The sequence below is a fragment of the Cololabis saira genome, chromosome 18, assembly GCF_033807715.1.
Source record: "Cololabis saira isolate AMF1-May2022 chromosome 18, fColSai1.1, whole genome shotgun sequence".
Lineage (NCBI taxonomy): Eukaryota > Metazoa > Chordata > Actinopteri > Beloniformes > Belonidae > Cololabis > Cololabis saira.
The window spans coordinates 35,330,422-35,354,294 of NC_084604.1; the positions used below are offsets into that span (position 1 = coordinate 35,330,422).

The following is a 23,873-nucleotide window of genomic DNA, read 5'->3' on the forward strand; positions in this document are numbered from 1 at the left end:
GAAGAGCCATTGGACCGTCTTGGAGTTTAGGGGGCGTGACTTCAGTCAGAAGGTAAAAGCTCCGTGTACTTTGCGGCCATCCGTTTTTTGTTTTGAAATGACAAAATAAAAATAGAGAAATAATCCAAAATAATAATTTGTTTCCCGTCTTTTGTTTTGATAATAAAAAACGGAAAACGGATCATTATCCATTATCCGTTATCCGATTTCATTGATGTGTTTGAAAATCGAAATTGGAATTAAAACAGCGAGTGGAAAACTCTTTTCTCTATTTCCTATTCGTTTCCAAGGATACTGAAAACAAGGATTGGACAAATGGGGGGATTGCACATGCGCAGTAATAAATGAAGAAAGTTGTTTCTGGTTCTTTTGTTCATCAGATTGAAAATTAACAGTTTTAGATTTTTTTAATGTTGAAAGAGAAAATAAATCAAATATGAAACCTGGGAGTGAAACATGAGTTTAATCTGTAATCTGTCTTCACTCCGTCATGAAACTGCAGTGATGTTGTGACAGTCCGTTCAGCTGCAGCGTCCAATCAATAACATGTACTGGACTCCACATACTGCCCCCCCGTTGGAAACGAATAGGAAATAGAGAAAAGAGTTTTCCACTCGCTGTTTAATTCCCAATTTCGATTTTCAAACGCATCAATTGAAATCGGAAACGGATAACGGATAATGGATAACGATCCGTTTTCCGTTTTTTATTATCAAAACAAAGATGGGAAACTGATTACCGTATTGGCCTGAATATAAAACTGTTTTTTGCATTGAAATAAGACTGAAAAAGTGGGGGTCGTCTTACATTCGGGGTCTAGACGTATACCCATTCACAACACTAGATGGCGCCAGATATCTTTAAAGCGAATGCTGAATTTAACTCCCAGGCCAAAGCGAACCCCTGTCACGAAGAAGAAAAATAAAAAAATAGTATAAGAAAGAAAAGAGAAGAAAATAGAGAAGAGATAACAGAAAGTGGAGAAACGACAATCTGGAGAAAAGAGGGTGGAAGAAGTTATGATGCAAACTTCAAGATAATGATTTCAAATAGTCAAAATAACATGTTTTTTCCCTCGAATATATTGTTATAATCATTTGTTTCAGATGTACTGTAATTATTTTCTGTATAAAAATTGAATTTGGTGTTCAAAAAGTCTTTCTTCAAACTTGAGTCTTGAAAAAGAGGAGGTCGTCTTATAATCGGGGTCGTCTTATATCGGGACAATACGGTATTTTGGATTATTTCTCTATTTTATTTTGTCATTTCAAAACAAAAAACGGTATGGCCGCGAAGTACACGGACCGTAAAAGGTTTCTCGTTAAAGTTCTAACGACGTCCTTGTAAGTGGGTCTAACTCGTGTTTCGGTTACACGAGAAATGTGGGAACTAAAAGGGAGTCTGGTGCCGCCGTCCCACAGAGAGAGAGAGAGAGGTGCCTTCTGGGAGTCGACATGTTGTGCGTGAACAAGCTGCACTGAAATGTCTCGTTTCTACGTCGCCGGGGGGATGTTTCCTGCTCCGACGGAGGGAGGGAAGGTTACGTTTCAACGTTCAACAGCAGCTATTAAAGTAATTCCACGTCTGACCACATGGGGGCGTCTACAGCGTCTGTGTTGCCCAAAGAGCCGCCGACACAAATGTCTGAGTCCCACTAGAGGTGCAGGAAGGTTTTGTTGCCCCGTGTGGTCAGAGACGGTACTGATACAAAGACCTTTCATTCTCATAAGGTGGCATCATCCTCCTCAAACGTCTCCCCAGCTCAGGGACAGAGGGGGGACTGTTGCTCAGTCGAGTGACGGATGACAGAAACCAGGGAAGAATGTTGAAACCCATAATACAAAAATAAGTCAGGACTTTAAAAGCATAACTTTACAATAAAAATGTTTCATTTCAAAAAACATGTCAATCTTTTTGTACATTACAATAAAAACAAAAAAAAATGAGCATAAATACATATATATTTATATTTTTTTTCCTTAAAACACTTTTCCTTTTTTAACACCGGTTCTGAGTCACTTGCAGCTAATTTAAATAGCCCTAGCGGGCCGGGAGGAACCGCGCGGCGTCCGACGTTCAACACTTTCAGCGTTACGTCAGCGTTAACGACGCCCACAAACGTGACCTGGTTTTGTCTAATCCCGATTTCTCCAAAACCATCAGACGAGTTCAAACGTCCGGAAACACGAAGATTGTCCAAAGATTTAAAAACAAGAAATCCGATTAAAGGCGTTTAACCCCCCCCCCCAACAACTGCATTTTTATTTATATTTTAAAAGATTTTTGTGGCACTCGTGGCTTTTATTGTGAAAGTAGGTGGACAGGAAACGGGTAGAGAGAGGGGGGAAGACTAGCAGGGCCGTAACCGCCGTAAACCCACTGATCCAACTAAATTAACAACTAAAGTAAAACGCAGATCAAGAAACAGGAAGCACCTTAAGATAAAAGAGGGGGGGGTCTCAATTTAAAGGTAGGGTAAGTAGTTACCGGTTGATTGCACATCTGTCGATACCGGAACAAAACCCGGAGAGCTTGCTCGGTAGTGATTGGCCGGAGCAATGTTTATTATAGTTTCCAGTTCAGATACGAAGGGCTGCATATTAAATCTTACAGTGAACTTGGGAGGTAGTGCACGGCTAGGAGACATCCACTGAATGTGACAAGAAGGGCTCTGGGATATAAATTGCACAAAATGACTTACCCTACCTTTAAATCAATGTTAACCCGTCAGCATTTACTGAGGAAAAGTGCTGCTTTTTGAAAGCAGAACGAGTTTCAGAGCGAGCACCTAACAGTCATTAACAGTATCGCACTTACTGCCTTATTGGAGCGTTACTAAGTATGTGAAGATTTAAAAAAAGCACTGTATAATATTAGTGATATATTTCCATTTTTAATGGCTTCAGTTTGTTGTGAATAAAGATTAAAATGATAGACTTTACACTTCTGGATAAAGTGAGATTAGATATTTTTTTCCCGGCTGCATCGCTCTATCAATCTCATTACCTACTCTCTGAAACTCTGGCCTTCATCCTCCGACTTGCTGACCCAAAAGCCAAATTTGAGGATGCCTTGATGGTCGTGTACCTTCAAAATAAAAGCTCGGCTCACAGTGCAGAGATGGTTTTGGAGAAATGACTTTCAGGGCGAGAAGATGCTGGGAAATGACATGTAACTTTTAGATTCCCTTCAACTGTAACCTTTCAGGCTATTCATATATATATATATATATATATATATATATATATATATATATATATATATATATATATATATATAATATTATATATATATATGTATGTATATAATATTATATATATATATATATATATATATATAATATTATATATATATATGTATGTATATAATATTATATATATATATATATATATATATATATATATATATATATATATATATACATATATATATATATATATATATATATATATACATATATATATATATATATATATATATATATGTATAAAAAAGTAAAAAAAAAAAAAAAAAAGAAAGCTTCAAAAGTTATTTAGATATTCTTATTTCCAGTGTGGATTTACTCTAATTTGATGTTTTATTATTAACAAAAAACAAAAGAACAAAAAAAAAAAGCACATTACTTAGGCTACAATAAAGAGGCAGCGTCACAGAAGTAGTAAATAGCTTAGGGATAATTTATCATTATATGTGTGCCTGCTAATACCTACCTTTACTGCCACAGGCCCGCTGTAGAGCCGAGCCTGCACTGGCTCGAGAGGCTCGGCCCGACATGAGGGAGGACGACAAACAGAAACAAAAATACGCCAGAGGAGTTAGTAGAAATCACTTTGGATTCACGTGAGCATCGTTCCCGGAGCAGTCTCAGCTTAGTGCATCACCAACTCTTCCTTTGGCATGGGTGGCAATCAAAGTAAAAGCCCGGCTCCCCTCGTCAGACAAGAGTTCAGGCCGACTCCCGTTGTCACGGTGACGAAAAAAGGCAGAAATGATGGCGTGTGTGTATCCTGGCGGTGTTTGCATTAACGTCGGAGCTCCGTTTCCCCTCCATGTGGACAGAAACAAATATAAAAACCTGCTTATACCGGAGGGGGAGACAACAAAAAAACAGCTGTCCGTGTGAAGTTAAGGCTCCTTCTCGTCAGCAAACATTTTGGAAGGTGTTTGTTACGTCTCAATCCAAACACACACACACAAAAACAAAAGTAAAAGTAACAACCCATCCCGAGGAGGAATGACGCGTTTGGAGGGTAAAGAGCCTCGCTGCCGGAGAGGAGGAGGAGGAGGAGGAGAGGAGCGATGCTCGGGGAGACGCCCCTCCTCCGGTGGATTGCACTGTGACGAGGTGAGTTGAAGTGGTTGCTAGGTCGGTACATAGACATATAAACGTAGACGCCGCATCGAGCGCTGAGCCGTACGTCAACGACGCCGCCATATTGGATGTCCAAGACTGCGCTGTAAACTAATACAAGTAAATGGACTTATTTTCATTAAAGCGCCTTCTTACAAAGAAATTTACGTTTTACGTCTCATTTATTCATTCACACACGCAGTAATATACTTGGGAAACAGTTAGGACCAAATATAATATATTTAATTTTCTCAGACGGCAAAAATAAGAACTTTATTGATCCCACACAGGAGTAATTCATGTTATATCAGCTCACAAAAAATAAAGAAAAATCACAAAAATAAGAGAAGAAATAGATAAGAGAATAAGAAATTACATAAACATATTTTAAAATTTTCAAGTAACAAAATAACATATTTGAACCATTTTTCAAATTTTTTCAGTTATTTTATTGTCTGAAAAATGGTTCAAATATGTTATTTTGTTATTTGAAAAAATTTAAATTTGTTTTGTTGATGAGAAAATATGTTTCTCTATTTTTCTTATTTTTGTGAGGGGGGATATATATTGTTTTTCGGCACTACCTTGTTCTCTATAGCTGATATAACATGAATTACTCCTATGTGGGATCAATAAAGTTTATTTTTGCCATCTGAGAAAATTAAATATATTATATTTGGTGCCTAACTGTTTCCCAAGTTTAGAAAAATAGATCAACAAAACAAATTTTAAATTATTCAAATAACAAAATAACATATTCGAACCATTTTTCAGACAATAAAATAACATTTTAACCATTTTTCAGACAATAAAATAATTGAAAAAATCTGAAAAATAGTTAAAATATGTTATTTTGTTACTTGAAAATTTAAAAATATGTTTTGTTGATGAGAAAATATATTTCTCTATTTTTCTTATTTTTGTGAGGGGGGATATATATATTGTTTTCCGCCACTACCTTGTTCTCTATAGCTGATATAACATGAATTACTCCTATGTGGGATCAATAAAGTTCTTATTTTTGCCATCTGAGAAAATTAAATATATTATATTTGGTGCCTAACTGTTTCCCAAGTATATTAGTGCGTGTATGAATGAATAAATGAGACGTAAAACGTACATTTCTTTGTAGAAAGTCGCTTTATGAAAATAAGTCAATTTACTTGTATTAGTTTGCAGCGCAGTCTCGCTACATCCAATATGGCGGCGATGTTGACGTATCGCAGCAGCGGGCAAGAACACTCGATGCGGCGTTTACGTTTATATGTCTATGGGTAGGTAGGTAGCCAGGTAGCACGCCGCGAGGTGACCGTGAGAACCATATATCATCATATACACAGTACACGCTAGTTTCTGAGGTTGACGTTGAGGTGAGATAGACTGAGGATCGGCTCAGACGTCCAGGTCGGACAGGAGGAGAGAAGAGGTATCCTTTTGAAGAACAACTACGCTGAGGGGAGGAGAGAGGAGGAGGAGTTCAGGTGGGAAGGGAAAGGAGGAGGGAGGGGGGGGTAGATAGTTTCTGGAGGTTTTACTAAGTAGCATTATTTTGGTCTCCTTTTGTTTTATTTTTTTACCCCCCCGACGTTCCCTCGCTCCGTCCCTGTGCAGTTCATTCGTCCTCCAGGGACTCCGTCTTGATGTCGTTGGCCACGCCCCCGGTTCTGGACAGGGCCAGGATGGTGTGGTTGACGGCGGCCATCTCCACGGCCAGAGAGATGGGGTCCTGGTGCTCGCTCTGTGCTGCGTTGTCGTCCTGGGGGGCGGGAGATACAAGATACCCGTCAGTCAGTCTGATAACAGAAACAGGAGCGGCAGTTTTACACATCTGGACTAGGAATGGGCGATATTTTACCGTTCACGATAAACCGTCAAAAAAATTCCCCACGGTAAGAATTTGTCATCTCGCGGTAAAAACGATAAATTCCCGTTGATGATGTTTTTGTGTAACAAACATGGCGGAAGGCGGATCTGAGAGCGAGGAGCTCGTTGTTAAACTCCGTTATATGGAACTAGTTTGGATTTAAAAAGAGAGACGAGGAGCAAACATCATCTATTATGTGCAGAGTCTGCAAAGACAGAAGGAAATGGTTGTTACATTTTGATATAACGTTTGACTATTACGAAAAAAAATTGCACTAGTATCTAATTTGTGGCATGTTCCAACCACAGGTTAATTTGCATATTTTATTTATATTAGAAGAGGTCATCACTGATTGGATTTTATTTTCAGTGAACTTTTATTTATTTGTCCTGTTTCTTTATTTATCAGGTTGTATTTTTTTCTACTTTGTGATTTTATAAGCTAAGAAATACAGTTTGAATAAATGTTGAATCTGTTCTTACATTTCAAACTTGTTTCGTTTGAGTCATTCCAGTTTTGCAGTACAGGTGTACTAATTTAAATGTTTTTTATTAATTCAATTTAATTGGTGTAGTTTAGTAGCGTTTACTATTCTTTTAGATGAGTGTTTTGGGGGCTCCAAAGACTGAATGTGGTGATAGATTTATAGTTACAAAGGTGGAGTTGAATTGGTATTTTTTTTATCGTCATTTTTATCGTTATCGGAATAAATGCCAGAAATTATCATGATACATTTTTTAGTCCATACCGCCCATCCCTAATCTGGACCCTGCAAGTCCAACAACCCCCTTCATCCCCCTTCTCTCCTACCCCTTTTCCACCAAACCAGTTCCAGTGCTGGTTCTGGTTAACAACTCGTTCAACTTGGAACCAGCTGAGAACCGGTTTGTTTTTCCATAGCTCGGGTGCTAAGAGGAGCTACGTCATTACTTCACTGCAAACTAGTGGCAGCTGGTGATAAAAAATTTTGGGAGGGCGCACTGGCGAGTGGGGATTACAACACAACTATAAATTCTACTTGTTATTATTATTTGTATATTATTATTTGTTATATTATATTAATATAATATAATATATTATATTATAATATATTACCGTATTTTTTGGACTATAAGCCGCTACTTTTTTCATAGGTTTTCAACCATGCGGTTTATACAAAGGTGCGGCTATTCTGTGGATTTTTCTTCCACTGCTCGGGGCGCTCTAACCGGAATTAGAATCAAAACTAAGACAAAATAAATGCAAAGAAGAATACGCTACTTCTTCTTTAGCAGATAGAAGTAGAAGCAGATTTCAAAACAGATAAATAGATAAATAAATACCGGTTATTTTCTTGGTTTTGTCCCGTTTTAATCAGCAAAGTTGCTGCCGTGTTAAAAGACACTGTTAGGAAAGATCTATTTAGGTACAAACATGTACATCATTTACAGTTCAAAATCCTTCTGTACATGTAGTAAATATCTAATCTAACAACAGAAATATCTGCAGCTTGCATATCTTTTTTTTTTATATAGAGCGGATGCGGCTTGTATATCTTTTTTTAATATTTTTTTTAAAAATAGAGCGGATGCGGCTTATATACAGGTGCAGCTTATAGTCCAGAAAATACGGTATATATATTATTTGTATATTATTTGTATATTATATTATTATTACTTGTTAAATTATTATTTTGTAATGAAACAACCGAATTTAGTTTTTCTGCTGCCATTGTCTCCTGTCTTGTCGTTGTGACTCGTTTGTAGCGAGTGACAGATTCAGTCGCGTCTACACTGTCAGGGGTGTGACTTTGATTGACAGCTCACGAATCAATCAGATTGGATGAAGAATGACAGAAAACACACTGATTGGCCACGGCGCAGAGAGCTGCGCCCGGAGGAGAGGCTTTGAGTAACCAATTAGAGACCAGCATGAAGTCACATGGAAGAAAAGTTTAAGAACATGCAATACACACTCATTTGGCCATTGAAACCTATGTATTTCAGTCTGCACAAAAAACAACTCTGAATAAACCCAGTTTGGGATGGGAAGGATTGAAAAATTTAAAGTCAGACACATTTTATGAGTGCACAGATGTGATAATTACTTTTTATTACGTAATTTATATGTACTGTGTCTATATTTATTCCTGTAATTTTAATGGGGGCGGCGCCCTAGCGCCCCCTATTGACAAGCCGCCACTGCTGCAAACGTCAGCTACGTCGCTGTGTTCGCGCGATAGTTGAAGCAACATCAACATATCTGCTCTAACAGGACTTGGTCCACGTAGCTCCTCCGTGGACACGTCTCTAAAAGACAGGTTGTCTCCTCCTCCTCCCATGATGCTTTGCTGCATCCAGATTCTTTCTTATTTGAAAATGTCTCCGTCTCCCAGTCTTGATATTGCCGTTGGTCTTAATAACTCCACCCCCTCCGCTTACGTAAGCGGTTCTTTCTTCTAGACCAGCAAACAGTTGGTGCTACTTTGGAACCGGTTCTTCTGGCCCAGAGCCAGTTCTTTGTCAGTGGAAACAGAGAGTCCAGTTCAAATCTCAGACCTGGCCCAGAACCAGAACCAGAACCAGCCTGGAACCGGTTTGGTGGAAAAGGGGTGTCCTCCTTCAGAGCTGCCTGGGAGATTTGCGAGGCCCTGTGCGAAACGGTCGGGGGGCCCTCGTGCGTGAGCGTGGCGAGCGCGCGCGAAATTTTTGGGGTTTTTTGGGTCGGATCGGGTGTCTGTATGCGCAATTTTAACTCTCCAATTAGCAAAATACTGGATACCTTCCCCTGCCTCATCATCATCTGGGCTTGCCTTGACGCTGTGATTTTTGTGACAAATTTATCAAACAAGCCTTTCAGAGAGGCATTAAACTCTTCCATTTTTCTTTAGTTTTTTTTTCTTTTTTCATCCCCTGATGGAAATTTCCTGATTCTGTCTCGTTCTCTCGACTTTGTGTGACAGTTTGTTCCAACTCCACCGTCTGGATCAGAGCAGCTTGTGTCTGCGCTTGGTCTGATCAGTTGTATTGAACAACAGACACGCGCATCATTGCACATATATTTATTGATATGCACAGACTAGTACACATTTAGGTCGGTAATGGAACGTGACTGTTGATATTTATAAGGGAAAAAACGAAAAAAAAATTTTGGGAAAAAAAAAAAAAAAAAAAAACGGCCCATAGCACGAGGCCCCGTGGATTCGCACACCCCTTGCGGCGGCCCTGTCCTTCTTGCGAAGGGTCCGACATGCCCATATTGGTTCTTAGACCTGGAATCGCCTCTAATTAACTTAACAACAGAGACAGCCAAGGCTGCGACTTCTGCTCACCTGGTTTTACTCTTCACCTCTTTCCTGCGATAGCGTCGCTCCACTGAGCAGCTCAGCGGGGATTAAGCTCGTCGTCTCAGATGCTCGTTTGTTCTCTCAAGTTGTTTTTGCCTCAGAGGCTGTACAACTTTATTAATCATAAATTAATCATGTGTAAGTTTTTGTTTTTTTTCCCCACAACACTCTGAAAGTGAGAAACTTTGGAAGCTTTCCACTGACTTATTACAATGTGCTTCCTTGATTTGGAAACAACAAAAATTAGGTAATAATAATAATACGTTTTTAAATGGTTGCATTTACTGATTTAATAGAGTTCATTTTGTCCAAGGCTTTACAATTTAATTTGCTAATTCTTTTTTTCAGACAAGAATTTTTAGGTTTTTTAAACACCTGACATGTTTCAGCGATTACTTTCGCCTTCATCAGTCACAACATGGTGTGTTTGACCTGCCATTTATCAGCTGATGTTAAAAGGAGGCACAAATCACCTGTTGACAGGCAACAAACTTCATTTGGAAATGATTTCCTGCAGTTCCCCCACTGATGGGAGCTATTCCTCCTCTGAGACGAGAACGTTGGAGAAACAAAAATACGCCTGATTTGACTTTACAAAGATTTGTTGCTTAAGTTTTAGATATTAGCGTGAAATTTCTCTAAAACAAAAAGATCAAAGTCAACAGATTTACAGAATCGCCAGTTTAAAGATGATAAGACTCATCTCTGTTCTTTTATCTGATTATTTCCTGACAATAAAACTGTTGCAAACAGATTTCTGCTAATCAGGTTTTCGATATACCAACAAAACTGTTTAAAAAAAGGAGACAGATTATGATCTTCTGATGATAGTTTAAAGATAAGACTCGTCTCTGTCGACAGGTGAGTCTCTTTTTATCAGCTGATAAATGGCGGGTCATTTTTGCCTTGAAAGGAATCACCGAAACATGCCAGGTATTTAAAAAAAAAAAAAAAAAAAATTCTTGTCTGATAAAAAGTAAACATTTTGTTAAGATGCATTTACTGACAACCAACATAAAATTAAAATAAAAACAACAAGGTTGTACTTGTGAAGCGAGTACCGACACATTGGAGTTGGTGAATTCCTCATTAAAATGCTGAACATTAAATAACCCGTTGGATAAAACGACAACTATAATCTTGGGTAAACTCTTTTTTTGACTTGTGGTTTATCTTCTAAGGCGCGTTAAAGAAAAATAAGCAGAAATATTTGTGTAAACGCTTTAGACTGAGTGGTGTCGGTGTAACAGCTGCCGTCTGGACCTGCAGGGGGCGCTGGTTAACCCCAAACCCAGAAACCTGACTGATTCAACCCGACTGCACTCTTGGAATCTGTTTCTACGTCGTCTAAATCAGTGTTCCCCGACCTTTTCTGAATCGCGGACCGGTTTAATGTCTGACAATATTTTCACAGCCCAATCTAAAAGGTGTAGCTGATAAAAACTAAATAAAATGACAAGATCAGCACGAAAAACTGTGGTATTTTCTCTATAGTAATAATAATAATAATAATAATAATAATAATAATAATAATAATAAATAATTTTTCGAAAAAAAAAAAATAATAATGGAAATTGTAAATTACCTTTTAATATGAGTATTTCTATAAATGTGTTTTTATTTTATTTTTTCTCATTAACGTTATTTAAAGCCAGGCTTTTATTTTATTTGTTATATATTAAGGAGACCGTTATTTAGTGGTTTTATTTTGAAGGCGTCTCGCCGAGACCTTGTAAACATCCGGCGCTTCGGTTAAAGTTTAACGGCAGTAGAAAGTGTGTCTGCAAAACTAAACTAGTGTCTTGAATGCTAAAGTGGTGCCTAACTGACACAAAAAGCACCTGGCTGATGAGGAGCACAAGGTTTGTTTTCTTTGCAAATTTTATGCCGTGTTTATGTCCAGCTTGAGTTTGGTTACCATGGTTACTGTCATGTATTGTGGTTAACGGTAGCTTTATTACCGAGCGACCGAGCAGCTGTCGGTCTGTATTTAAGTTAAATTAAACTTATATGAATGTAGAAAGACTAACTCTCTTTTATTTTATTTTATTCCTTTACAGCAGTGGTCCCCAACCCCCGGGCTGCGGCCCGGTACCGGGCCGTGGGTCATTTGGTACCGGGCTGCACAGAAGGAAAAAATTATTTCTGTAGCATCCCTGACTGATGATGGTTGACTCTCAAACTGATGGTTCACAATGTTTTTATTCCTTGGATGTAAATACACTGAAACACACTTTAAGAGCTATAAAGGAATAAAATCAAACAAATCCTTATCAGCAGGTGCTTTTTGTGTCAGTTAGGCTCCACTTCAGCATTCCTGACACTAGTTTAGTCTTTCAGACAAACTTTCTACTGCCGTTAAACTTTTACCGTTAAAGTCTGAAGCGCCGGATGTTTACAAGGTCTCGGCGAGACGCCTTCAAAATAAAAGTACTAAATATCGGTCTCCTTAATATATAACAAATAAAATAAAAGCCTGGCTTTAAAAAACGTTAATGAGAAAACAAACATAAAAACAATTTATAGAAATACTCATACTAAAGGTAATTTACAATTTCCATTATTTCATTTTATTTTTTTGAAAATTATGTTTTATTATTTATTATTTATTAATTATTATTATTATTATTACTATAGTGAAAATACCACAGTTTTTAGTGCCGATCTTTTAATTTTATTTTATTTTATTTTTATATCATTTTTATGTAATTTTATTACGTTTTTATCAGCTACACCTTTAGATTGGGCCGTGAAAATATTGTCAGACATTAAACTGGTCCGCGGTTCAGAAAAGGTTGGGAACCACTGCTTTATAGCTCTTATGGTGTGTTTGCAGTGTATTTACATCCAAGGAATAAAAACATTGTGAACCATCAGTTTGAGAGTCATCCATCATCAGTTGGGACTACAGAAATTACTTTTTCTTTCTGTGCGGCCCAGTACCAAATGACCCACGGCCCGGTACCGGGCCGCGGGCCGGGGGTTGGGGACCACTGCTCTAAAAGATGAGTACACTGAGATTCATCACTCGCTGTTGGTCAAAGAAGAAATAAAATCCTAGAAAGTGAAGAACAATTAATCTGCAGCTTTTCCCTGCAGTAAAATCAGTGTGTGTGTGTGTGTGTGTGTGTGTGTGTGTGTGTGTGTGTGTGTGTGTGTGTGTGTGTGTGTGTGTGTGTGTGTGTGTGTGTGTGTGTGTGTGTGTGTGTGTGTGTGTGTGTGTGTACCTGTGTGGGTGAGGTGGGCTCCAGGCGGTAAAGGCCAAACGGTCGGCTGAGAGGTCTCTTGTCGAAGTACTGAAGGTCACAGGCCTGCGGGAGTTTCCAACACACGGGGTTTCTCAGTCACATGATCAGGGGCAACGAGCATTTCGACCATTGTTCCATTAAGACATCTCAGATTTACCCAGAGTTCAGAGGGAGAAGCTCAGAGCCACAATCTGCTGATGTCACTTATTAATGCGGCTCGCTCTAAATTTAGCAACATTAATTAGTAAAAACGGGCTGATGCGGCGAGAACGAACGAGAAGGAACGAGCTGTCGCCTCCCGACAGTTTCACGGGACAATAAGGAGATAAAGATAAAGAAACGCAGCGGCGTGTGGGCGACGGTACCTGCTCGGAGAAGTCGTTGCCGTCCACGTCGTCGCTGTTGGAGTGACCGCCCGGACTCTGGACGTCGATCCCGTGGCTCTCCAGGATTGTGGCTTCTTGGAGGAAAAGGATGATCAGACCTCGTCAGAACAACGGGATGGTACGGTGAGAGGGTGAACCCTGACCCCCCCGGCCGTCTCAAACATTACCAATGTTGGCCCGGCGCTTGATCTCCTTGCGGCGATTAGCGAACCAGTTGTAAACTTTCAGGGAGGTGACCCGCTCCAGATCAGACAGCTTCTTCCCTGAAGGGACAAACACAAGCAACAAACTTTATTCACAACTGATTTACTGCAGTTATTCCTCCTCTGAGATGATGAGAACGTAGTTTAGAGACACAAAAATACGCCTGATTTGACTTTTACTTTTGGATATTAGCAGTACTGGAGTTGAGGGGGATGAGGGGGGATGGCATCCCCCCCTGAAATAAAAACGGTCCAAATCATCCCCCTGTAAAACTGCCATCCCTCCTTTCCATCCCTTATGTCATTTCATCAATGAATGTGGTTTTACTGCTATTTCAACATTTAGAGTCATCACCAGAAAAATAACACCAGAAAAATAACTTATTTGACAATTTTCACCTGTTTCAAGTAAATTTTCACTTGAAATAAGTAGAAAAATCTGCCAGTGGGACAAGATTTATCTTCTCATTACAAGCAAAAACATCTTGTTCCACTGGCAGATTTTTCTACTTATTTTCGAATATGAATCAGATTTAAAAAAAATAAAAAATAAAAACTTATTTAAAGTGAAAATCTACTTGAAACAGGTGAAAATTGTTGTTTTTTCCAGTGATGAGTCCTGTTTTAAGTGTAATGAGATTTTTTTACTAAAATGAGACATTTTAACTAGAAATAAGACAAATATTCTTGTTAAGATTGTGAGTTTTTGCAGTGATCCATGTTACTTATCCTGTGAAGGACAGAGTCATATTGATAAGTTCAGAAAAGTGTTTTTTATTGTTGTGTTTTGATGTATTTGATGTAAGCCCAGTGGATATTTAAAGCTTACAGAAGGCTGCATTTAACTGCTGCTATGTCATTCCTGCAGTATTTCTGCAGGTGTTTTGGTCACTGCTATTATTTGTAATATATTATATTATTTGTAATCAGCACAAATTATCTGTCCCCATATGATAAAATCCACCATCCCCCCTGATTTTTTTTTACAACTCGAGTACTGGATATTAGTCAACAGATTTACAGAATCTCCAGTTTAAAGATGATGAGAATCATCTCTGTTCTTTCATTTGATGATTTCCTGACAATAAAACAGTTTCAAACGGATTTCTGCTGATCGGGTTATCGATCTACCGACCAAACTGATTAAAAGGAGACAGATTATCGCTGCAACGATGCCCCATCTTTTCAGCTTTGTTATTGAGGGGTGGTTTTAGGTGGAGGATTCAGCTTCCAGTCCGTTTGTCTGCATCGTGTTGACTTTGAAATCGCCGAAAGAGTTTTGTACTTTTGTAGCATCTTTGGTGGAAAGCTACATGTGAAAATAAAAGGTTGTTGGATGAAGTATTGACAAAACTAACACTGCCGTCTGTCGACGTGTCCAGCGTGGGATGGGAAACAAAGTAAACAAAGCTCTCATCCTGACTGTATCAGGTTGAAAGACCGACGTGTACACATAAGAAAACACCTTTAACCCTTTCTGACCTAGTTACATTCACATTTTTGCATGCTATACTGCCATTTTATGGAGTATTTTTATTTGCTAATTACACAGAAGCCTTTCAAACCTCAGAAAATGTATTTGGAATTAATTCATACTTTTTATCTCTGATAAAAAGCACGAACAAGAGCACAAATTCAAACCGACTAGTTTCCCGGGAAAATGACGACACCTCTGTGAAAAACTCCAACCTGGTACCGAATATGGGCCAATAGGGGACTTACCACAATAAATCAATTATTTGATGGAACAGTGATTAAATCATTTAGACAACTTCAGGAACAATTTGGACTTGTATCAAATGATTTATACAGATATTTCCAAATAAGACACTATCTGACAAGCCACACGGAGAGAGAGACAGTTAGTAAAAGTCCAAATAAAATTGAACAATATTTTATTTCTATAATAGAGGGTATCCCAAATAAAAAGCATGTATCTCAGATATATAAAAGAATCTCAACTGATACACAAAACACACTGAATATTAAGGAAAAATGGGAATTGGAACTAAGTCTGTGGGAAGAATTATGTATGGACAGTCACAAGGGATTAAATAGTCAATTATGGAAAGAGTTTGATTGGAAATTAAAAATGATAATAAGAAATAGGTTGTAGTAAAAGAAGGGGAATTGTCTTAATAAGTAATCTTGCTGTCTGTATTAATGTCGACCTAATATGCACTTTTTGATTGTCTGTGTAGGGGGAAATGTTCTGTTATTTGTGAAAAAGGAAAAAATAAAAAGTTATTAAAAAAAAAAAACTCTAAACTGATGTTTAGAAATAACCTGTGATGTCAATTATGAAGATTTCTGCACTTTTACTGGATTATTGTGGGATTTTTCCAAACAATTTAATGGATTAAAACTCTGGGACACTAAATGCAGGATATGAAAGTGAAACTCTTCCTGTTTAACATGCAGAAAGTTTCATTGCTCTTTTATTTGGTTGTAATTGTACGCTCCCGCCGGTCTTAAGGGGTTAACGTCGCCGTGGCTCCGACGCCGTGCTGCTCTCTGCGTCTCACCTGGTTTCTGGATGACAGCATTGCAGGCGTTGGCGATCTCCTCCCTCTTGGCCTCGTCCGGGTACTGGTTGTCATTGAAGTAGCTATAAATAGCAGGAGAGTCGCGCTGATTAAATTAATTTCACAAGACAAGGGCAATGTCAACAAACTGCGGCTGCTGCGTTTGTTATGTACGCCGTACGCCCGAGCCAATATCCAGAGCGTTGTTATGACAGGAGCCAGACTGCATTTCCTCGGTATCCAGGTTTTGCTCCTCGAGGAAATAACTCTGCAACCTTCTCATTATTTTGGACCCGCTGCCCTTCGACCGCAGACGTCCCCGCTGCTCTTACCTCTCCATCACCGCCAGGCACTCTTTCCTCCAGGTGAAGCGGCTTCCCCGACGCAGCCGGAAGGTTCCTGGAGTGGTGGTGAGGGGCGGGGGGGTTTGCCTCCACTCCATCTCCTCCAGGGGCAGCGGAGCTGGACGCATGTTGAGAGTGGCACCTGGAGGGGGGGCAGTCACGAGCAGAGGTGTCAAAAGTATTCACATTCATTACTCAGGTAGAAGTATAGATACTAGAGTTTAAAAATACTCCTGTAGAAGTTGAAGCATCAACTCAAGTTTTTTACTCAAGTAAAAGTATAAAAGTACTAGTTTCAAAACTACTTAAAGTATAAAAGTAAAAGTAATGTAAGGGAGAAAAAGCCATTAAGGACAAAAGCCATTGAAATAAATGCATCTTAGTATAATCCAAATATATTAAAGAACCATATATTTATTTATTTTTTTTTTTATCATGTGCTCAATATGGTACACTCATTCATAACATGTCGTGTAATCATTTGGATCGAAAAGGAATAGGCTGAAGCTTTGAGCTTATAAATGCCTACCCTTTAACCTTCACATTATTATTATTTACACTTTCTACAACAAATGCTTTTTAGCATTTCCACCCAAAAAAGAAGCAAACACAAAACACAAAAAAAATATATGTAACAGCAAAGAACCAGTAAGAAAAGAAAAAAGGAAAAATACATAATAAATAGTCCCGATTAAAACAAGGACAAAAAGATCAGTAATTATTACCTGCATAATTCCATAATTCTCTCTCTTGCATCTTATCCTTCAATCTTGTTGGTATTTACCAATCATGGTCTGTTTTAAACTATTTTTAAACTGTATGATGTTCTAAAGTTTTTTACTCAAGTAAAAGTATAAAAGTACTGGTTTCAAAACTACTTAAAGTATAAAAGTAAAAGTACTGTAAGGGGGAAAAAAGCCATTAAGGACAAAAGCCATTGAAAATGAATGCATCTTAGTATAATGTAAATATATTAAAGAAGCATATATGTGTACTATTGAGCATTAACATGTGTTTCAGAGAGCAGGAGATATGATGACTAGTTGCCTATAAGTATTGTAATGGTGCAAAAAGTCAAACTTCAGAGGCATGTTATCATTTATCCTAACCTTTATTGGAATGTACATCCAAGTTTAGTTGCAGGAATCTGAGGGAACGGATGTAAGAACAAAACTGGACAAGAACATCTGAAACAACCACAACCAAATTCACTCTATCCGGATGGAGCAATTTAACTGGATAGTTTAAAAGGCCGAAATGAAATAGAGTAACGAGGCTGTTTTTACAATGTAAGGAGTAAAAAGTACAGATAATTATGTGAAAATGTAAGGAGTAAAAGTAAAAAGTCGTCTGAAAAATAATTACTCCAGTGAAGTATAGATAACCAAAATTTCTACTTAAGTAAGGTAACAAAGTATTTGTACTTTGTTACTTGACACCTCTGTATATGGCCAAGCCAATATGCTGGCACGTGTGTACAGATAATGTTAAAACAGCACTGTTTAAAACATATTGCACTCCGCTGTACACCGCTCACTTGTGGTGACATTATACCAGTGCTAAAATGAAAAAACTACAGGTGGCATACAACGATGCTTTTAGAATTTTTTAAAAATTCCCTAGATCAGGGGTGTCAAATGTGCGGCCCGCGAGAAGTTTCCAACGCAAAAAACCAAAATGTTAATTTACTAAAAAGGAAGGCATAGATTGCCATGAATCGCAGCATATCCGATAATATATTTCCTCTACAAATCCATCGTTATTCCACAAAGAGAGCAGTTTTTGAAATGTTTTTAGTTTTCTAGAATGCATTTGCCAATTTTATTTCTTTGTACACTATTATTATTGACTGACTACTCTTATATTTTCGCAGGAAAAATATCACTGCTAAAAAAGATGATAGAAGATATTTATTTGGAGAATTTCAGTTTTGAATACGAGGATAGTGACAAAGTAAAACAGTTAAAAGAGAAGTGCTGACTTTTTCGGCACACTGGTGTAAATATCCACGCCAATTTTTAAAAATAAATACACTTAATTGTACTGGAAAAATCTCTAAATCACAAAGAAACACTCTCGGATGTAATAAGAAAGATTTGCTTTTAATTACATTTCCTATAAAAAAGCGAAATATAAAAAAAACATACTTGTTTCTGTTTATCTTTGTAAAATGATATTAAAAGTATCTTACATAATTTGAAAAATAAAACGAAAAATTTCAAGAAAAGATCCCGAAGAAATATATTTTACATAATTAGAGTGTAAACAAAGTGCATATTTCCTTTAAAATTAACTAAACTGATATTGGATTAGATAACAATAGTAAAAAAAAAAAGAATTAGAAAAAAAAAATTCGCACCGTTTTTGTTATTTTGAGTCCGCAAGAAAAAAATTGGTCAAATCCGACCCCGCCAAGCAAAATGAGTTTGACACCCCTGCCCTAGATGGACAAGTGCAATTAAATGTTTCTGACCAGTGACGTTCCCACTTTCCATGCTGTACTGAGGAATTTTATGTTTAGATTTATGTGTAGACTGAAGGAGTTAAAGAATGCTTTAATTATGGCGTTAACAGAGACGACACAGAGCAATACAAGGTTCTCCTCCTGTTTCTGGAAACACTGGAGGAAATGTTTGTATGTTTTTAACTAATTTGAACGGCACAAGTGAATCTCTTTCTTTGTTTTTAATGTCTGTGTCTTTGTATCTCGTTTTGTATTCTGGACCCAGTGTCTGCAAATAAAGTTTATATATATATATTATACCTGCAGATGCGTTTCAAAAGCTAGAAGTCAAGAAAACGTGTGTCAGGAGGAAATACACCCTGGATGTTTCCTAAAATATTCCTTCCAATCCTTGCAACGTATCCTAGACGAGGCTGAACGGCGGCGACGAGGACGCTGCCGAGATCAGAACCAAAACCACACAAACGGTCAGAGTTGCAGTCAAACCTTCACCTCAGGGGATCCTGGAATCCTAACGGGGTCTAACTGGGTCACCGAGCCAGGTTGAGAAAGGAACAGCATGAACATCATCAGTTCCTGATAGTGTTGTTTCTGTCAGCCTGTTTCAGTTTTAGTTTTAATCTAGTCTTTGGGTCCAGCTATCATTTTAGTTTTTATGAGTTTTAGTCATGTTCATTCTCCTTTTAGTCGTGTCAAGTTTCAGTCGACTAAAAGTCTGAGCATTTTAGTCTCGTTTTAGTCAAAGATTGTATTTATCCAAACCCATTTTACAATTCAAACAAGGTTATCTTATTATTATATTATTGTTACCTTATAGACTCAAGAATACATTCATTCCAGATACAGAAGACTCTAATTTGAGTTTACAACATGTTTATTTTTCCGGATTTCTCCCCATCTTTTTCTTTTTCGACGACACATTGGGTTTTCTTTTCCACGTCTATGTAGGAAAGTGTATCCAAAGATGGTTCTTCTTCTTCTTCTCCCCCCAGAGCAGATCCCTGCGTTTCTCTATGTAACTTTGTTTTTAATGTACGTTAACTAGAGCTCTGCGTTAACGGCATCAGCCTCTAACTCTGCAGCTGATTCTGGATCTGATTCCTGCTGCAGCGACTGGGATTGAGGACTAACGTCACCCAGCAGAACTAAACCAGAGAAACTACTGAAAACATGGACATTAAACCAGAGAAACTACTGAAAACATGGACATTAAACCAGAGAAACTACTGAAAACATGGACATTAAGGATCTTTGTTAGAACATTTCGTCTCGTTTTGGTCAACGAAAATGAGACACATTTTAGCAGAGTTTTTATTTTGTAATCTTCATTTTAGTATTGTTTTTATTCCTCTACGATATTGCTTTATATATTTAATTATCGTATCGTATATAGGATACATCACTGAAGATGCGTCCCAGTGCATCCAGGAGATGTTTCTTTGAAGTTACAGTCTGGCGATGCCAGTGACTCCTAGGAAGAGACTAGGTGGCAACCAAGAATAGTTTGGTCGACGACTGGAGAGACAGTTGACAGCTCGGAAAGACGGCACCCGGGACAGTATGGGTTAGCACCCCAGCCTGTATCTTTCGTGAGGAAGAACCCAAACAAGCTACGGAAAGCCCTAATGAGTTATACCCCCAGGAGATCCCGAGAGGGGGGGAGGATGAGATCTCCAATCGGACGGACCCAAGGTTAATGACCCCAGCAAACGAACTGACTATGAGTATAACATGCATTTGCGGCAAGCTGTGCAAGAACCAACGTGGCCTGAAAATCCATCAGGCCAGGATGAAATGTTTGGCGCGGGAGAGCGAGGTGCAACGCACAGGTCCTGGACCTGGTGAGACGCAGGAGGAGCCCGGACAGGAGACACACCACAGTTCCCAGTCCCTCCACGTACCACAGTCTCCCAAGCCAAGCAGAGTAGTTCCACAGCAGCGGATTAAGTGGCCCCCAGCAAGCAGATGGAGTGAGTGGCTGCAGTTTGACGAGGACGTGTCCAACATCATTCGAGCCATAGCCAAAGGGGATGCCGACAGCAGACTCCTAGCAATGACCACCATCATTGTCAGTTATGGCTCCGAAAGATTTGGCCAGATGGAGAAGGGCAACAACAAGCCCAATCCCTACACCATGAACCGCAGGGCCGCCAAGATACATCAGCTGCGACAGGAGCTCAGAACCCTCAAGAAGCAGTTCAAGTGCGCTGCTGAAGAGGAGAAGCAACCATTGGCAGAACTGCGCAACATCCTGCGGAAGAAGCTGACAACCCTCCGCAGAGCAGAGTGGCACAGGAGGCGGGGAAGAGAGAGAGCGAGGAAGAGAGCGGCCTTCATTGCCAACCCCTTCCGGTTCACAAAACAACTGCTTGGGGACAAGCGCAGTGGCCGACTCGAGTGCTCAAGGGAGGAAGTGAATCGCTTCCTCGAAAACACCGTGAGTGACCCACTGAGAGAAGAAGATCTGGGACCCAACAAAGCTCTTATCAGCCCTGCATTACCAACAGCAGAGTTCAAGCTGACGGAGCCTAGCCTAAAGGAAGTTGAAGAGGTGGTCAAGGCAGCCCGTTCAGCATCTTCCCCAGGCCCAAGTGGTGTACCCTACCTTGTCTACAAGCGCTGTCCAGAGCTCCTCCGGCACCTGTGGAAGACTTTGAAGGTAATCTGGCGAAGGGGGAAAGTGGCCGACCAGTGGAGGTGTGCAGAGGGGGTTTGGATTCCCAAGGAGGAGGACTCGAAAAACATCAACCAGTTTCGGACAATCTCACTATTGAGTGTGGAAGGGAAGGTGTTTTTCAGCATCATCTCCAGAAGACTGACTGAGTTTCTCCTCAAGAACAACTACATTGACACCTCAGTGCAGAAGGGTGGGATTCCTGGAGCTCCCGGCTGCTTAGAGCACACTGGTGTAGTTACACAACTCATCAGAGAGGCCCGTGAGAACAGAGGCGACCTAGCTGTGTTGTGGTTGGACCTGACTAACGCCTACGGGTCCATCCCACACAAACTAGTTGAGCTCACATTACACCTCCACCATGTTCCCAGCAAGATCAAAGACCTGATCCTGGATTATTATAACAACTTCAGGCTCAGGTTCACGTCAGGGTCGGAAACATCAGACTGGCACCGCCTTGGGAAAGGAATAATAACAGGGTGCACCATCTCTGTTACCCTTTTCGCACTGGCGATGAACACGTTGGTCAAGGCAGCTGAGGTGGAATGCAGAGGGCCTCTATCCAGATCAGGTGTTCGTCAGCCCCCAATAAGAGCCTACATGGATGATCTGACCATAACAACTACATCAGTGCCAGGGAGCAGGTGGATCTTGCAAGGACTGGACAGACTCATCACATGGGCTAGGATGAGTTTCAAACCCTCCAAGTCAAGGTCCATGGTACTGAAGAGGGGGAAGGTGATTGACAAGTTCCGGTTTTCAATCTCAGGAACTGCAATCCCAACCATCACGGAGCAACCAGTCAAGAGCTTGGGGAAACTCTTTGACTCTAGCCTTAGAGACTCCGCTGCCATCCAGAAGTCTGGCGAAGACCTTGGAGCGTGGCTCACCAAGGTGGACAAGTCCGGCCTGCCAGGTAGATTTAAAGCCTGGATCTACCAGCACTCCATCCTGCCAAGAGTCCTGTGGCCTCTCCTCATCTATGCAGTCCCAGTATCAACCGTGGAATCCCTCGAAAGGAAGATCAGCAGCTTTCTCCGGAAGTGGCTAGGCCTTCCACGCAGCCTCAACAGCGCTGCCCTGTACGGGTCTAGCAACACCCTGCAGCTACCTTTCAGTGGGCTCACTGAGGAATTTAAGGTAGCACGCACCAGAGAAGCCCTACAGTACAGGGATTCCAGGGACTGCAAGGTAGCATCAGCTGGGATTGAAGTGAGGACGGGCAGGAAGTGGAGGGCTGAGAAGGCAGTGGAGGTGGCAGAGTCTCGCCTAAGGCAGAAGGCACTGGTGGGGGTCTTGGCAACAGGAAGAGCAGGCTTGGGCTACTTCCCAAAGTCCAAAGTCAGCCAGGCCCGAGGCAAGGAGAGGCACCATCTACTCCAGGAAGAGGTCCGAGCAGGTGTGGAGGAAGAGCGAGTGAGCAGGGCGGTGGGACTCCGGCAGCAGGGAGCATGGACAAGGTGGGAGAGCACGTTACAGCGCAAAGTCACCTGGTCCAACATCATGCAGGCAGACTTCCATCGCGTTCGGTTCCTTGTGCAGGCAGTCTACGATGCTCTCCCAAGTCCAGCAAACCTCCATGTGTGGGGGAAGATCGAGACACCTTCCTGCCCCCTTTGCTCCGGAAGAGGCTCCCTAGAACACCTCCTCAGCAGCTGTCCAAGGGCCCTGGCCGATGGCCGCTATCGATGGCGCCACGATCAGGTGCTCAAAGCAGTTGCAGAGAGCATAGCCTCAGCTATCAGCACCAGCAAACAACACCATGCTCCAAAGAAGGCAATCCCCTTTGTCAAAGCTGGAGAGAGACCCGTGAAAGGCCCACAGACAGCATCAGGACTCCTACATACAGCCCCGGATTGGCAGCTGCACGTCGACCTCGGGAAACAGCTGAGGTTCCCCCAGCACATTGTTATAACATCTCTCCGGCCAGACATGATCATCACCTCCGAGGCTTCAAAACATCTGATCATGCTGGAGCTGACAGTGCCCTGGGAAGAGCGGATCGAGGAAGCCAACGAGAGGAAACGTGCAAAATATCAGGAGTTGGTGGAGGAGTGTAGGGGAAGGGGCTGGAGAACATACTATGAGCCCATAGAAGTCGGCTGTCGAGGCTTCGCGGGACGCTCGCTCTGCAAAGCCCTAGGTCGCTTGGGCATTGCAGGAGCAGCAAAGAAGAGGGCCATTAAATCCGCAAGTGAGGCTGCAGAGAAAGCCACAAGGTGGTTGTGGCTAAAGAGGGCAGATCCGTGGGTTGCTGCTGGGACGCAAGCCGGGAGCTGATCACCCCCGGCTGGGTCACCTAGGAGAGGGTGTCTGATGTTGCGAGACCCGAAACACCCGATGACCCTAGGATACATCACTGAAGATGCGTCCCAGTGCATCCAGGAGATGTTTCTTTGAAGATCGTCACATGACCAGCATTTCCGTTGCGTCTCGTCTGGTTTTCCTCAGGTGATAAAGGTTCGTTGACGACGATATTTAGTCATAAT

The 23,873-nt window shown here is 40.5% G+C and overlaps 2 protein-coding genes across 2 annotated transcripts; one reads left to right on the forward strand and one right to left on the reverse strand.

Moving 5' to 3' along the window:
• Positions 1-5,470: 5,470 nt before the first annotated feature.
• LOC133418411 (homeobox-containing protein 1-like) lies at positions 5,471-16,391 on the reverse strand. Its single transcript, XM_061707083.1, has 6 exons — positions 16,235-16,391; positions 15,903-15,985; positions 13,342-13,437; positions 13,154-13,248; positions 12,768-12,851; positions 5,471-6,107 (listed from the first exon to the last, which is right to left on the reverse strand). Exons 1-6 carry the CDS (start codon positions 16,372-16,374, stop codon positions 5,964-5,966), a joined length of 642 nt encoding a protein of 213 aa, XP_061563067.1. The 5' UTR covers positions 16,375-16,391; the 3' UTR covers positions 5,471-5,963.
• A 4,039-nt stretch (positions 16,392-20,430) lies between these two features.
• On the forward strand, positions 20,431-23,726 carry LOC133464817 (uncharacterized). Its single transcript, XM_061747005.1, has one exon. It carries the CDS (start codon positions 20,431-20,433, stop codon positions 23,662-23,664), a length of 3,234 nt encoding a protein of 1,077 aa, XP_061602989.1. The 3' UTR covers positions 23,665-23,726.
• The last annotated feature ends 147 nt before the right edge of the window (positions 23,727-23,873 follow it).